This window comes from Phodopus roborovskii, unplaced genomic scaffold, assembly GCF_943737965.1.
Source record: "Phodopus roborovskii unplaced genomic scaffold, PHOROB, whole genome shotgun sequence".
Classification (NCBI taxonomy): Eukaryota; Metazoa; Chordata; class Mammalia; order Rodentia; family Cricetidae; genus Phodopus; species Phodopus roborovskii.
The window spans coordinates 55,070,474-55,083,045 of NW_026126511.1; the positions used below are offsets into that span (position 1 = coordinate 55,070,474).

A 12,572-nucleotide genomic window follows, 5' to 3' on the forward strand; every position below is an offset into this window, starting at 1 on the left:
CATTGTTCTTGGGTTCTTGGCCTTCTGGAATCTGTCCTGAAGAATGGTACTGCAGGGAAACAGGCCCAGCTCTGTAGCAGCTGCCTTCCTGCTTGGTTTTGGTGTGTTGTGCTGGTAGCATTTGCTCGACCCAGGTGACACAAAGCTACCCATCAGCTGTAACTTTTGTTGAGTGCCAAGGCTGCTGTGTTATTTCTGTCAGGTGAGTTAGGAGAGTCAAGCAGAGCAGAGGAATCCAAGGAGAGAAATGAAGGGGGACTTTGTCCTTTCCACCTTAAATGAGGAAAGATTTTCAGAATGGAGAAAGAAGCCAGGAATAAGGAAGCAGTAGCAGCCATCCACATGTCTGGGTGTTTGCAGAGAGGGACTTTTTGTGGGTTGTTTTAAAGGAGTTTTATTTTTAATGGTGTATGAGCACTTGATTTCAGTGTCTTGCAGGGGCAGAACCCCCAAAAGCTGGAGTTACAAGTAGTTGGGAGCTACCTGATTGGGTGCTGGGAACCAAACTCGATTGGGTCCTCTGCAAGCTTAACTTACTGAACCATTTCTCCATTTCACGGTTTTGTTCTCAGTTAATGTTGAGTATATATTGCCCTGTGTGTCCTTAATAAAGATAGAAACCCAGCAAATCTTTAATTTAGAAAATGACTATTTGGACAGTGGATACACTCCTGCCCTTTGTTAAGGAAAAGTAGACTTTCAAAACCATGACATTAAGTAAACTTGGCTTTCACTGAGGAAACAAAGCTGCTAGTCCCCTAACGTGGCTGGAGACCAACCTTGAGTGGCGTGTCCTCTAAGGCACCATACCCATTCAGACCCATAGCTTCCCGTATGCTCTTTGGCACTCACCCCAACATCCATTTCCCCCTACCTTGCAGGACTCACCCTGTCAGGACTCAGTAGAAGACCTTATACATTTGCCCAGACCCTAAGATAAGGGTGGTGTGAGGACTACAGGGCTAGCAGCCCACCAGTCCCATGTGCTCTTACCAACTTCTCACCCTTTCCTCTGCAGGAAAGGGCCTGGCGCCTACCCCAGTGACACGGCGTCCCAGTTTTGAGGGTGCAGGGGAAGCATTCCCATCCTACCACCAGCTAGGTGGTGCAAACTATGAAGGCCCTGCTGCGCTGGAGGAGGTGCCACGGCAATATTTAGACTTCCTCTTCCCTGGGGTCAGCGCCCACAACACCCCTGGTCACCAGCACCCTCCCAAAGGCTACAGTGCAGCTGTGGAGGCAGGTGCACACTTCCCCACTGCACACTATGGTCGTGCTCACCTTCTAGCAGCGGAGCAGCCGGGTTACGGGGTGCAGCGCAGCCCCTCCTTCCAGAGCAAGACACCACCAGATGCCTACTCCGGCCTGGCCAAAGCCCAGGGCGCCACTCCAGCCAGCCTCGCCTTCCCTGCGCATGCTGGGCTATACACCACTGTGCACCACAAGCCGGCCACCGTGCCTCCCGGTGCCCACCCGCTGCATGTGTTGGGTGCCCGGGGCCCCACGTTCGCCGGTGACAGCCCGGCGCAGGCCGTTCTGACGCCATCCAGGAACAGCCTCAACGCCGACCTGTACGAGCTAGGCTCCCCAGGGCCCTGGTCTGCAACCCCACTGGTGCGCCGAGACTCGTTGCAGAAGCAGGGTCTAGAGGCCACCCGACAACACGTGGCCTTTCGGGCTGGGCCCAGCAGGACCAACTCCTTCAGTAGCCCACAGCCCGAGCCCTCACTGCCTGCCCCCAACACGGTCACCGCAGTGACAGCTGCCCATATCCTGCATCCTGTGAAGAGCGTGCGTGTGCTGCGGCCTGAGCCCCAGACAGCTGTGGGGCCTTCACACCCTGCCTGGGTGCCTGCACCCACAGCACCAGCCACCGAGGGCCTGGAGACCAAGGAGGGCAGCACAGGCCAGCACCCGCTGGACGTAGACTACGGTGGCTCTGAACGCAGGTGCCCACCGCCACCTTACCCGAAGCACCTGCTGCTGCCCAGCAAGACCGAGCAGTACAACCTAGACCTAGACAGTCTGTGTACCGGTGTGGAACAGAGTCTGCGTGGGGGCGCCGAGCAGGACAGGAGTGACAAGAGCCACAAGAGTACCAAGGGAGACAAAGCTAGCAAGGACAAAAAGCAAATCCAGACCTCCCCGGTGCCGGTCCGCAAGAATAGCAAGGATGAAGAGAAGAGAGAGTCGCGCATCAAGAGCTACTCCCCATATGCCTTCAAGTTCTTTATGGAACAACACGTGGAGAATGTCATCAAAACCTACCAGCAGAAGGTTAGCCGGAGGCTGCAGTTGGAACAGGAAATGGCCAAAGTAATTTCTCACTTCCTTCTTACTCTGTTCCCGGTGCCCTGTCCACAGTAGCGGCTATGCACTGTCATCACACGCCCATCTCATAGATGTGAGCATGAGCCAGGCGCTTGGAGAAGCCGCAGTGTGTGGCCTCCCTTTTGCTTCCCTCCTAAGGACCCTGGCTAACAAATCAGCAAACTGATTAGAGTGCTGTGTCCTTACTTTTGAAGAAGGCACACCAAAGGTTACCTGCTGTTAACATTGTAAAAGAACGTTAACATTTTCTAAGTCAGATACTTTAGAGATCCAAATTACTGAACAGTGCTTTTGGTTTGCTTCTTTGAGATACGATGTTCATCTGTAGCCCCCATTGAGCAGGGCCTCCCAGTCCTACCCCAGCTTCAGATGCCAGGGTTGTAAGTATGTTCCTCAGTGCCTAGCCCAGGAGGTGTGAGTGTGTGTGTTGTTTTAGATTATTTTCTTTTCATGTGTATGAGTGTTTTGTTTGCTTGTTTGTCTGTATACCATGCTTGTGCCAGAGGAGGGCTTTGGATCCCCTGGAACTAGAGTTACAGACAGCAGTGAGCGGCCACATGGGGGCTGGGGACTGAATGGGGGTCCTCTGGAAGAGCAGCCAGTGCTTCTAACCACAGAGCCTTCTCTCCAGCCCCAGTAAATAATGTTTTAAACATTCTGCAATTGATTCTGTAAAGTACTAGAGAAAGAAACTTTTATCACATTATTTTAAATTTAAATGTGATAGTAAATTTACATTGCACAAACCAGTCATTTTAAATTCCAAAACTTAAGTTTGTGTTCTTATTTCCTGTTGGTCCATGTTCATTGCTTGTTTTCTGTTTTCCCGTTTTCTTTGAACTACTGAAATACTAGATAATGAATTCCAGGAATGTTTTCCACAGATTTGTTTTTCTAGTAGTAGTAGTGGTTTTTCCTGTAGTGTTTTTCCTGGTTTTGAGAACCTAAATCACCTAGAGAAAGAATTTTCTTTGGATTCCATACTTACATATATGTGGACGCATGTTGCATGAAAATATAGATGTCTACATCTCTGTATAAAGATCAAGGCTGGCTGGTATCTTGCCTATAGTCTAGTAGACCTAGTCTTCCTGAAGGGTCCTCAATGTTCCAAGGCACCCCTGCCCTACTGCTTGGCTGCCGAGTGTTCCTTTAACAGGGCTTTCTGGTTTTCCTCATGTGCAGGCTGGACTCTGCGAGGCTGAACAGGAGCAGATGAGGAAGATCCTCTACCAGAAGGAGTCCAACTACAACAGACTGAAGCGGGCCAAGATGGACAAGTCCATGTTTGTGAAAATCAAAACTCTGGGCATTGGTGCCTTTGGAGAAGTGTGCCTTGCCTGTAAGGTGGACACTCACGCCCTGTATGCCATGAAGACGCTGAGGAAGAAAGATGTCCTGAACCGGAACCAGGTGGCCCATGTCAAGGCAGAGAGGGACATCCTGGCTGAGGCAGACAATGAGTGGGTGGTCAAACTCTACTACTCCTTCCAGGACAAGGACAGCCTGTACTTTGTGATGGATTACATCCCTGGTGGGGATATGATGAGCCTGCTGATCCGGATGGAAGTGTTCCCTGAGCACCTGGCCCGATTCTACATTGCAGAGTTGACTCTGGCCATTGAGAGTGTCCACAAGATGGGCTTCATCCACAGGGACATCAAGCCCGACAACATCTTGATCGACCTGGATGGTCACATTAAGCTGACAGATTTTGGCCTCTGCACCGGATTCAGGTGGACTCACAATTCCAAGTACTACCAGAAAGGTACTGCTGCTGGCCTACTGTGTGCACCTCCCACACCCACATCAGGGACCGCTCCACTGGGCAGCTGCATAGTCCTTATGGCACCTAATTTTTTCAAAGCAGTCTGTTGGTCTGCTACTGTGATTTAGTGTGGCATAGTCCCCCTCCTAAGGAGTGGTGTGATACGTGTGAGGATATTCTCTTTGTTAGGGGACTTTCTTAAAGAAGTTCCTCACTGCCCTATTAAAAGAAACCTTAGAAAATAAAAGCTTAGGGCTCCTGGAGTAGTGGTAGTTCAGCAGAAGAGACCTGACTGGCATGCAGAAGGCCTGGGTTTGTCAGTGGGAGAAGAGTTTGTACTGACTTGAATTGGCAAAATGACTTGCCTGTTCAAAGCTGTGGATTTGCTGCAATGTTGAGTATGGAAACTGATGTTCCTTTCTGCTCTTTTCTGTCACCACGCCTTTTCCCCGGTAAAGGGAACCACATCAGACAGGACAGCATGGAGCCTGGTGACCTCTGGGATGACGTTTCTAACTGCCGATGTGGAGACAGGTTAAAGACCCTGGAGCAGAGAGCCCAGAAGCAGCACCAGCGGTGTCTGGCTCATTCTCTGGTTGGGACACCAAATTACATCGCGCCTGAGGTGCTTCTCCGCAAAGGTATGCCAGCCTGCTCCCTCCTCAGCTCACTGCCTGCTCTCATAAGAGCTTTAGGAACAGGTGTCCAGGACTCTTTAAGTATTCCTATTGTATTTTTGTGCCTAAAGACGCCTGAGAGCTTGATGGTTTCCCTAGCAACAAGGCTCTGTCATCTTACCTCTGATCTGGAGGGGGCCTTTGCTTTCATCATGATTAAGCCAATATTCCTCACCCTCTAACTGAGGAGTGTGTGTTGTGGGGCTTTCTACCTCAGATCCAAGGGAATGACTCCAACTAACTAGCTTTTTCAGAGTCAGCTAGGGGCTGGAGAGATGACTCACTGGTTAAGAGCATTGGTTGCTCTTCCAGAAGACACAGGTTCAGTTCCCAACACCTACATGATTGCTCACAACTAACAATGGTTTTCCAGGGGGATACAGGGCCCTCTTCTGGCCTCCGCAAACACAGCACACACATGGTGCATGCACATGCATGCAGGCAAACACCCATACACATAAAAGATAAATTTATTAACTTAAATGCAGTCAGCTGATGAAGCTGTTTGGAGTTAATAGGGTCACTGCCCTCTGTAGCCCATCATTTCCAAGTTCTAGCTTACCTCTCCCTTGTCCAGGCTGGATTACTCCATGTCTGGTACATAAATAAATGCTTCCCTATTGGTCCCAAAACTCCTACAAGGTAATGTGTGCAAACCTTAATTGATATCTGTACTAGTTGGTGCAATTTGTTTCTGGATAGATAACCTGGACACAGTGTCTGCTTCAGAACCAGAGGAACCCTGAGTGTCTTTTGTGGTTCATCGTGACAGTGGACTGACATCAGCTTGACCCTATAGCTAATCCAGACACTTCTTTCCATTCACATTGTATCTTTAGACCTAGTCCAACTTGGTTCAGGATGAAGTTTTCCATCACTGTGGTGGTCTAATTGATCCACTCAGCCCTGTGCATAAAGGTGTCCCTTGAGAACTTGCAAAGGCTAATTTTGGTGCCCAGTAGAGGTCCCACACTCCAGCCATGAGTACTGTTCTGCAGGAGTCATGGGCAAGGTTTACTCTGCAGCTGTCAATGCCAGGAGCAGCTAATGAAGGTAGAGTTCAAAGCTCCACTGGCTGCTCCTGTTCCTGGGCTTACTAGCAAGCTTTGCTTGACTGAGATGAAGGCCCTAAGGAATAGTGGGAGAACATCAAAGAGGAATGAGCCTGTTCACAACCTCCTTGTAGGCAGCCCCACCACCCTAGGTGGGAGCTTAGTTTTACTTACTGTTGAGAAGGGTCTCTGCATAGACTCCATGTTGTTGAGCATCCATCCTAAACAGAATTATAGACTTATCTAGGAAGCTTTCCTGCTTTCTACACCTGCCCTGTAGCCAATGGGTACAGCACTGCCAAGCCTAAGTTCAATTCCCGAGCCCCACATGATAGGAGGGAATAGACTCCTACAAGGTATCCTCTGATCAAACACATGCCATAGTGCACTTGTACACACACACACACACACACACACACACACACACACACACACACACTCTCAGTGTTTAAAAAAAAAATCAATGTCTTGTCTTCTTACTGTAAAAGCATCCTGTGTTTATGAAGACCAGTGATTAAGAACAAGAAAATTCAAGTTTCTGTGACCACGTGATATCTATCTGCATGTTTATGTGAGCCCATTGTAGCTGCCAGTCTGAGCCCCTGCCTGGGGATGACCATTTGTGCAGGTCTCTCCTTTTACTAGCACAGTAATACCTCTGAGCTGCTCACTCCATCATAGTCCATCTAGGTGTTCAGGCACTAAGGAAGCCTGTGCTGTGGACTGAGGGAATGCTGTCTTTCAGGGTACACGCAGCTCTGTGACTGGTGGAGTGTCGGCGTGATTCTTTTTGAGATGTTGGTTGGGCAACCACCTTTCTTGGCACCCACTCCCACAGAAACCCAGCTGAAGGTAAGCACATGTGTGTTATGCAGAACACTGCGCTTTTCCACAGTCCCCAGTCAGTTTTGGAGTCTTATTCTGAATAGATTAGAAATGGCTGTCATTTGTAGAAGAGTTTTCCAAAAAAAAGAATCTTTTACTTTTACTATAGTTTTGAATTTTTTAATATTAAAACAAAGCTAGACCTGAGTTTTAATGTATTTGTATAAGCTATTACTATCTGTCTGTCTATCTAATCTGCCTGTTCTCTTTGTATTTCAAAGCAGGGTCCACACACAGTGTGGTGCAAGTGGCAGCTGTGGTAGCCCCTTGCCTGGCTTGCCCTGAAGAGAATCAACAGCCCTGTGGCTAGAGAAGCCAGTGTGGTTATTTAGATACTGTGCCACCATGGCTATAATTATCAGCTTGGTGGTCAGGCTAGTTGTATGTATTCCCAATACTCACTGAAAATAATTGAATAAATTACTAAATTAATCAGTTAGTGATTCATTTTAGATTCACAGCCACTTTCTGAATGTGTTAATCCTTAATTTGTTCAGAGTTAACTGAAAATCTGAACTCCCTAGTGAATTTACAGAAGCACAGTTCTAGAGAGTTTTCTTTTATATCCTGATCAGTCCATGGTGGAAACTGGATCAGCCAGGCAGTGGTGCAGTACATGCCTTTGATCCCATCCAAGGGATCCCATAGGCTGGTGGATCTGAGTTCAAGGCCAGCCTGGTCTACAGAGGGAGTTTCAGGACAGCCAAGGCTGTACATATCAAAATGAGAGGAAAGGAGGGAGGGAGGGAGAAAGGGAGGGTGAGAAGAAACTTTGATTCAAAACTCAGTTAAAGTCTGAACAACACAGTTGGCTTTGGTTGTGGCATTTTCTGCTTACCACTTGACCTGCAGAACCACTCACTGATTTGCCCACATGTTAGTAAGCCAGATACTTTTTTTTTTTGCCCTGTGGCAAAATAGGTATGACATGCAATTTACATTCAACTATTTCGAGGTATATGACTTGTTAGCCTTAAATGTGCTCACACAGGGCTCTGTATATGATTTCTGGATATTCTCATCGCACATGCAGACTTGGTACCCATTAAATAACTGCTCTCATAGATGTGGAGTTCTGTACTTGTGTGTCTTATTTTACTGCCATTTTTCAATTACATATTATACTCAAGATTCATCCCTGCTTGTGTGTGTAGATTTTCTGCTTTTAAGACTAAACTACAGCCAGGCTTTGATGGCACGCGCCTTTAATCCTAGCACTCATGAGGCAGAGGCAGGTGGATCTCTGTGAGTTTGAGGCCAGCCCGATCTACAGAGCAAGTTCTAGAAAAGGTTCCAAAACAATACAGAGAAACCCTGTCTTGAAAAACCAAAAAAAAAAAAAAAAAGACTGAACTACAGTCCTTTAAGTGTGTGCCCTATGTTTTGACTACCCGTTCACCAGGTGACAGGTGTCTAGTGTCTCCTGCCTCCTGGCTACTGTGACTAATGCCTCTGTTCCATGACCCTCCTCTCGGTCATTCTGGACTTACACCCAGAGGAGGATTCCCTCTTAGAACTGCCAAACTGTTAACGACAACCATACTATTATATTTATTCATTCATTCATTCTTTTTTTTTTTTTTTTTTTTTTTTTTTGAGACAGTGTTCCTATCTATAGACCAGCTTTAAACCTGAGACATCCTCTTGTCTCAGTTTCCAGTTTCCTCTGTTCTGAGGTTGCACATTTGGACCACTGTGCTTAGCAACGTCTTTTACATTTCTCTGCAGTAGTGTATCCAGGCTGCATTTTCTCTGCATCCTTACTGCCGCTTACTAGTGTCTACTTTCCTTAGCCCCCTGAGTGCTGGGATTGCAGGCATGCACTTTCACACCCAGTGCAACCTCCTCTTTGGAATAACAGCCATCCTCGGATGTGAGGTAGTGTTTCAGCTGTGGGGTTTTGTTCACCTTTCCCTGGTCACTAGTGAGATTAAGCATGTGATCCTGTACTCATTTACCATTTGTATATTTTTATGGAAATGACCAATAGTCTTTAACTAACCCTATTTTAAAATTCACATTGTTGGTGGGGTTCTTTCTCTATGCATTCTAGATATTAAGTTCTTTGCACACGTTTCCTTTGCAGACATAGTCTATTTTATGGGTAGTCTCTTCATTCTTAGTAAGTTTAATTTGTGAGTTCCCAGTCGCATATCCCTGACTGGGCTGGAGCCACATAGACCAGATTGGCCTTGAGCCTGCAGCTGGCCTGCCCTGCTTCTGAAGTGCAGAGATTACTAGATGTGTGCCATCATACATGGCACAAAAGTTTGTGATTTTCATGAAATCCAGCATACTTTGTCCTTCCTGCTGGGATCTTGGTGTCACAGAAGAAAACCTTGTCACATTTCATAGTTAGTCCCTCTGAAACACTCACTGTAGAGCAAGTCTCCCTAGCAGCACTCTGAGCCTAAGCCTGAACAATGCAGATGTTAGGTTTCTTTCCACAGTACACATGGCTTCATGACATACTTACTTAATAATACCCAGATGAGGCCAAAGCCAGCTGGGGTCAATTATCGCAAAGAAAAGAAATCCCAGAGACCAGCTGCCATCCCCAGTAACTACCAAGTGAGTACTGTGGTGGCCCAACAGAACCCTTTGCCACAGCTGAAGATTTTTGTGAGAAGCTCAAACCCCTTAGCTGTGCAGGCTCAAGACTTGGGTTGAGGAAGCTCTAACCCCTTCTCTGTTCCCCACAGGTGATCAACTGGGAGAACACGCTGCACATCCCAGCGCAGGTGAAGCTGAGCGCTGAGGCTCGTGACCTCATCACTAGGCTATGCTGCGCGGCTGACAGCCGCCTGGGCAGGAATGGGGCAGATGACCTCAAGGCCCACCCGTTCTTCAGTGCCATCGACTTCTCCCGTGACATCCGGAAGCAGCCTGCGCCCTACGTCCCCACCATCAGCCATCCCATGGACACCTCCAATTTTGACCCGGTGGATGAAGAAAGCCCCTGGCACGAGGCCAGCGGGGAGAGCGCCAAGGCCTGGGACACTCTGGCATCCCCCAACAGCAAGCACCCTGAACATGCCTTCTACGAGTTCACCTTCCGCAGGTTCTTCGATGACAACGGCTACCCTTTCCGGTGCCCAAAGCCATCAGAGCCTGCAGAGAGCGCAGACCCGGGGGATGCAGAGCTGGAGGGTGCGGCTGAGAGCTGCCAGCCAGTGTACGTGTAAGCAGCCAGTGGCCCCTGAGCACACCTCCTGAGACTCTGGTCTTTGTCAACAAAACCACAAACAACATTTTTTTAAAAGAGAAACTCAAGTTTGGGAATCCTTCATTTCTAGTCTGGTTAATGGGTAACAGGGAGGGTCACCGTGACTTTGAATTGGTCCTTTGAGGACCTTCACTGCATTAAAACAACATTTTTTAAAATTTAGTACAATATGAAAAGAGCACTTATTTTATGGATACCCATTTTTTCTTACTAAATTATAAGGATTAACTTTGACAAATCATGCTGCTGTTACTTCCATTTGTGTTTTTATCTGATAGCACTTGTCCACATTTAGAGAAGTAAGAACTAAACGTGTGGTAAGACGTCTGTGCAATAAGTGAGAGAAGACCGTTTATCTACACAGTGGCTTTGTGTTTTAGTTTTCCCACATTTCAAAATTGTGATGTCATGTTTAAAAGCTGCGTTGTGCTTTTTCCCCCTTTGCATGTTATAGTGTGCTAGAAAGAGTGAGCAGAGATGGTGGCTGACTCCAGTGTCTAGTGTGTGAAAGGCACTACATGAGCAGTTCTCTGTTATAAAATTACCGTATCTTGCCATTCACAGCAGGTCCTGTGAATCTGTTTTTAAATGAGGTATTCTAGAGAGTGTGCTGATAATGTATTGTATGGGTGATGATTGTAGCCCTTATTGTTAAAGAAATGCATATGTGTAACTGAAGTGTGTGTTTTTTTTTAAAACATGTGTGTTTTGGATATGACTGGGTTCTTTGGGAGGCAAATGTAAACGTTTGTCATATATAAAACACATCAAAAGGGATTAATTCAGCTATGCCAAAACATTGGACATAATCATAGCACTCTGTTCATTTCTCTAGTCCAGTATGCTGTCAGTCTTGGTATGTGGAAAGTTGTATCGGGGACCCTACTACTTAATTTTTTCACCAACAGGTTCCCACACCAAAAGGTGAGGTAAGCCTGTTACCTCAACCAGCCAAGGTGTCACGGGGAGACTTAGTCTTCCTGTGTTCTTTCACATGTTGAGGTATCAAATCTTAATATGGCTTAACCAACATGTTTTTCTAACTTTGTAAAAAGAAAAAAGATTCTTCGGAGTGACATTGAAGTACAAAAATAAGCCATACATTTTTTTCTTAGACATATAGGTGTATATATAACTATAGATAAACACACAAAATACTCCTTATTTCAAATTAGTATGGTTCCTATTTAAAGTGATTTATATTTGAATACATTCAGTTTCTTTTGCTTTTGAAAAGATGGAATGCATCACATTCTCATTATACTATTCCACATATTTTCCTTGCGGTTCTTAGCATAATGTATCCGTTACTTAGTATGTATCTAGGCAGAAACACTTACAAATTTATCTATGTCTAAGAAACATTCCTGTGTCCTGGTTTACATTTGTATGAATGGCATATTCTGAAGTCTGCTGTGCTTGTATTGGGACTTACAGTATTCTTGCTATTTTGTAGTAATGCCGTGTTATTTACAGCGCTCTGACATAGTTTCATGTGGTAGGTTCTTTCTCAGGAACTCGATTTAACTATTATTTATTGATATATCATTGCCTTTGAAAGCTTCTACTGGCACAATTTATTATTAAAACTTTAAACCCAAGTCTCTTTGGTGGTGTTTTGTTGGAGCCCGTAAAGTCTTACACAATAAGCATGCTGGAGCTTCCCACATTTTCCTACTGATTTACCTGATGCCAGGTTTCTGACACCAGAGGGCAGAGACACAGAGAGAAAAGAGAATCCAAATCAACCTAAGATTATGTGACATCTGTAAACAGTTGTCTATAAAATGGGGATAAATGTCTGTTAGGATTTCTGGGTGGGTGGAGATTCAAATAGAGATGATAGGTGATCACATCAAGTTTGAGCAGCTCCAACCCCACCTGTGTCATTACAGCCGTGGGGGAGTGGCACTGCTAGCGTTTAAGTGCAGGTAAGTGTGGTACCCCCCCCCCCCTCGAGTTGTCGATGCTTTCGATGCTTTCGTGTACTACCCTTCAAGCTGTCGATGCTGTTAGAAACAACTGGATGGCAGGGGCTTTGTCTTAGCCCAGGGATTAACCCTTGCTGGATTCTTTCATGGTTTGGGGAAGTGGTAAAAAGTAGGAGGTAAGTAGTAGGAAGACCCTGGGGATGTATGCCCTGCCCTGGCCCCTTCCTAGCTCTCTGCTTTCTGCCCACAGTAGGGTAAATTGTTTGCTGAGACATCAGCCTCACCTCAGGCCCACACACAGAGCAGGCTGACCACAGATTGAAATCTCTGCATCCATAAGACAAAGTAACAACCCCCAGCCCCGAAACAGTTTTATTTGTCATACTGGTGAAACAATGAGTGACTGGAAATGGTGTTTGGCTCACTCTGGGGTAGTCTTTTCTTTTGAAGAGCCAATCATGGTTTAAAAAGTTACTATTTCATTTCCCTACAGACAACCAATGGTCATGGTTGTGCGTTCTGGGAGAAGTACAGTATAAGGAGAAACATATTATACCTCGAAAGAAAACTGTACTTTTTTTCCCCCACCTGTTTTCATGACAGTGGCTCTTAACTATCTCAGCATAGAAACTCGTTCTTAGCAATGCTGAGATTCAGCCAAGGCCTCACTCATGCATGCCAGGCAAACTACACTAAGCTATA

The 12,572-nt window shown here is 46.3% G+C and overlaps 2 protein-coding genes across 2 annotated transcripts in view; one reads left to right on the plus strand and one right to left on the minus strand.

Annotated features, from left to right (window-relative positions):
* Lats2 (large tumor suppressor kinase 2) overlaps positions 1-11,540 on the plus strand; it is a 54,308-nt gene extending 42,768 nt beyond the window's left edge. The window contains exons 4-8 of the mRNA XM_051195608.1: positions 1,019-2,316; positions 3,517-4,099; positions 4,558-4,740; positions 6,574-6,680; positions 9,416-11,540. Of these exons, the coding sequence (XP_051051565.1) occupies positions 1,019-2,316; positions 3,517-4,099; positions 4,558-4,740; positions 6,574-6,680; positions 9,416-9,898 (2,654 nt within the window). The 3' untranslated portion in view covers positions 9,899-11,540. The remainder of the gene's footprint in view (positions 1-1,018; positions 2,317-3,516; positions 4,100-4,557; positions 4,741-6,573; positions 6,681-9,415) is intronic.
* Positions 1-12,572, minus strand: part of Ift88 (intraflagellar transport 88) — a 309,460-nt gene that overhangs the window by 39,571 nt on the left and 257,317 nt on the right. The gene's annotated exons all lie outside the window — the stretch shown is intronic.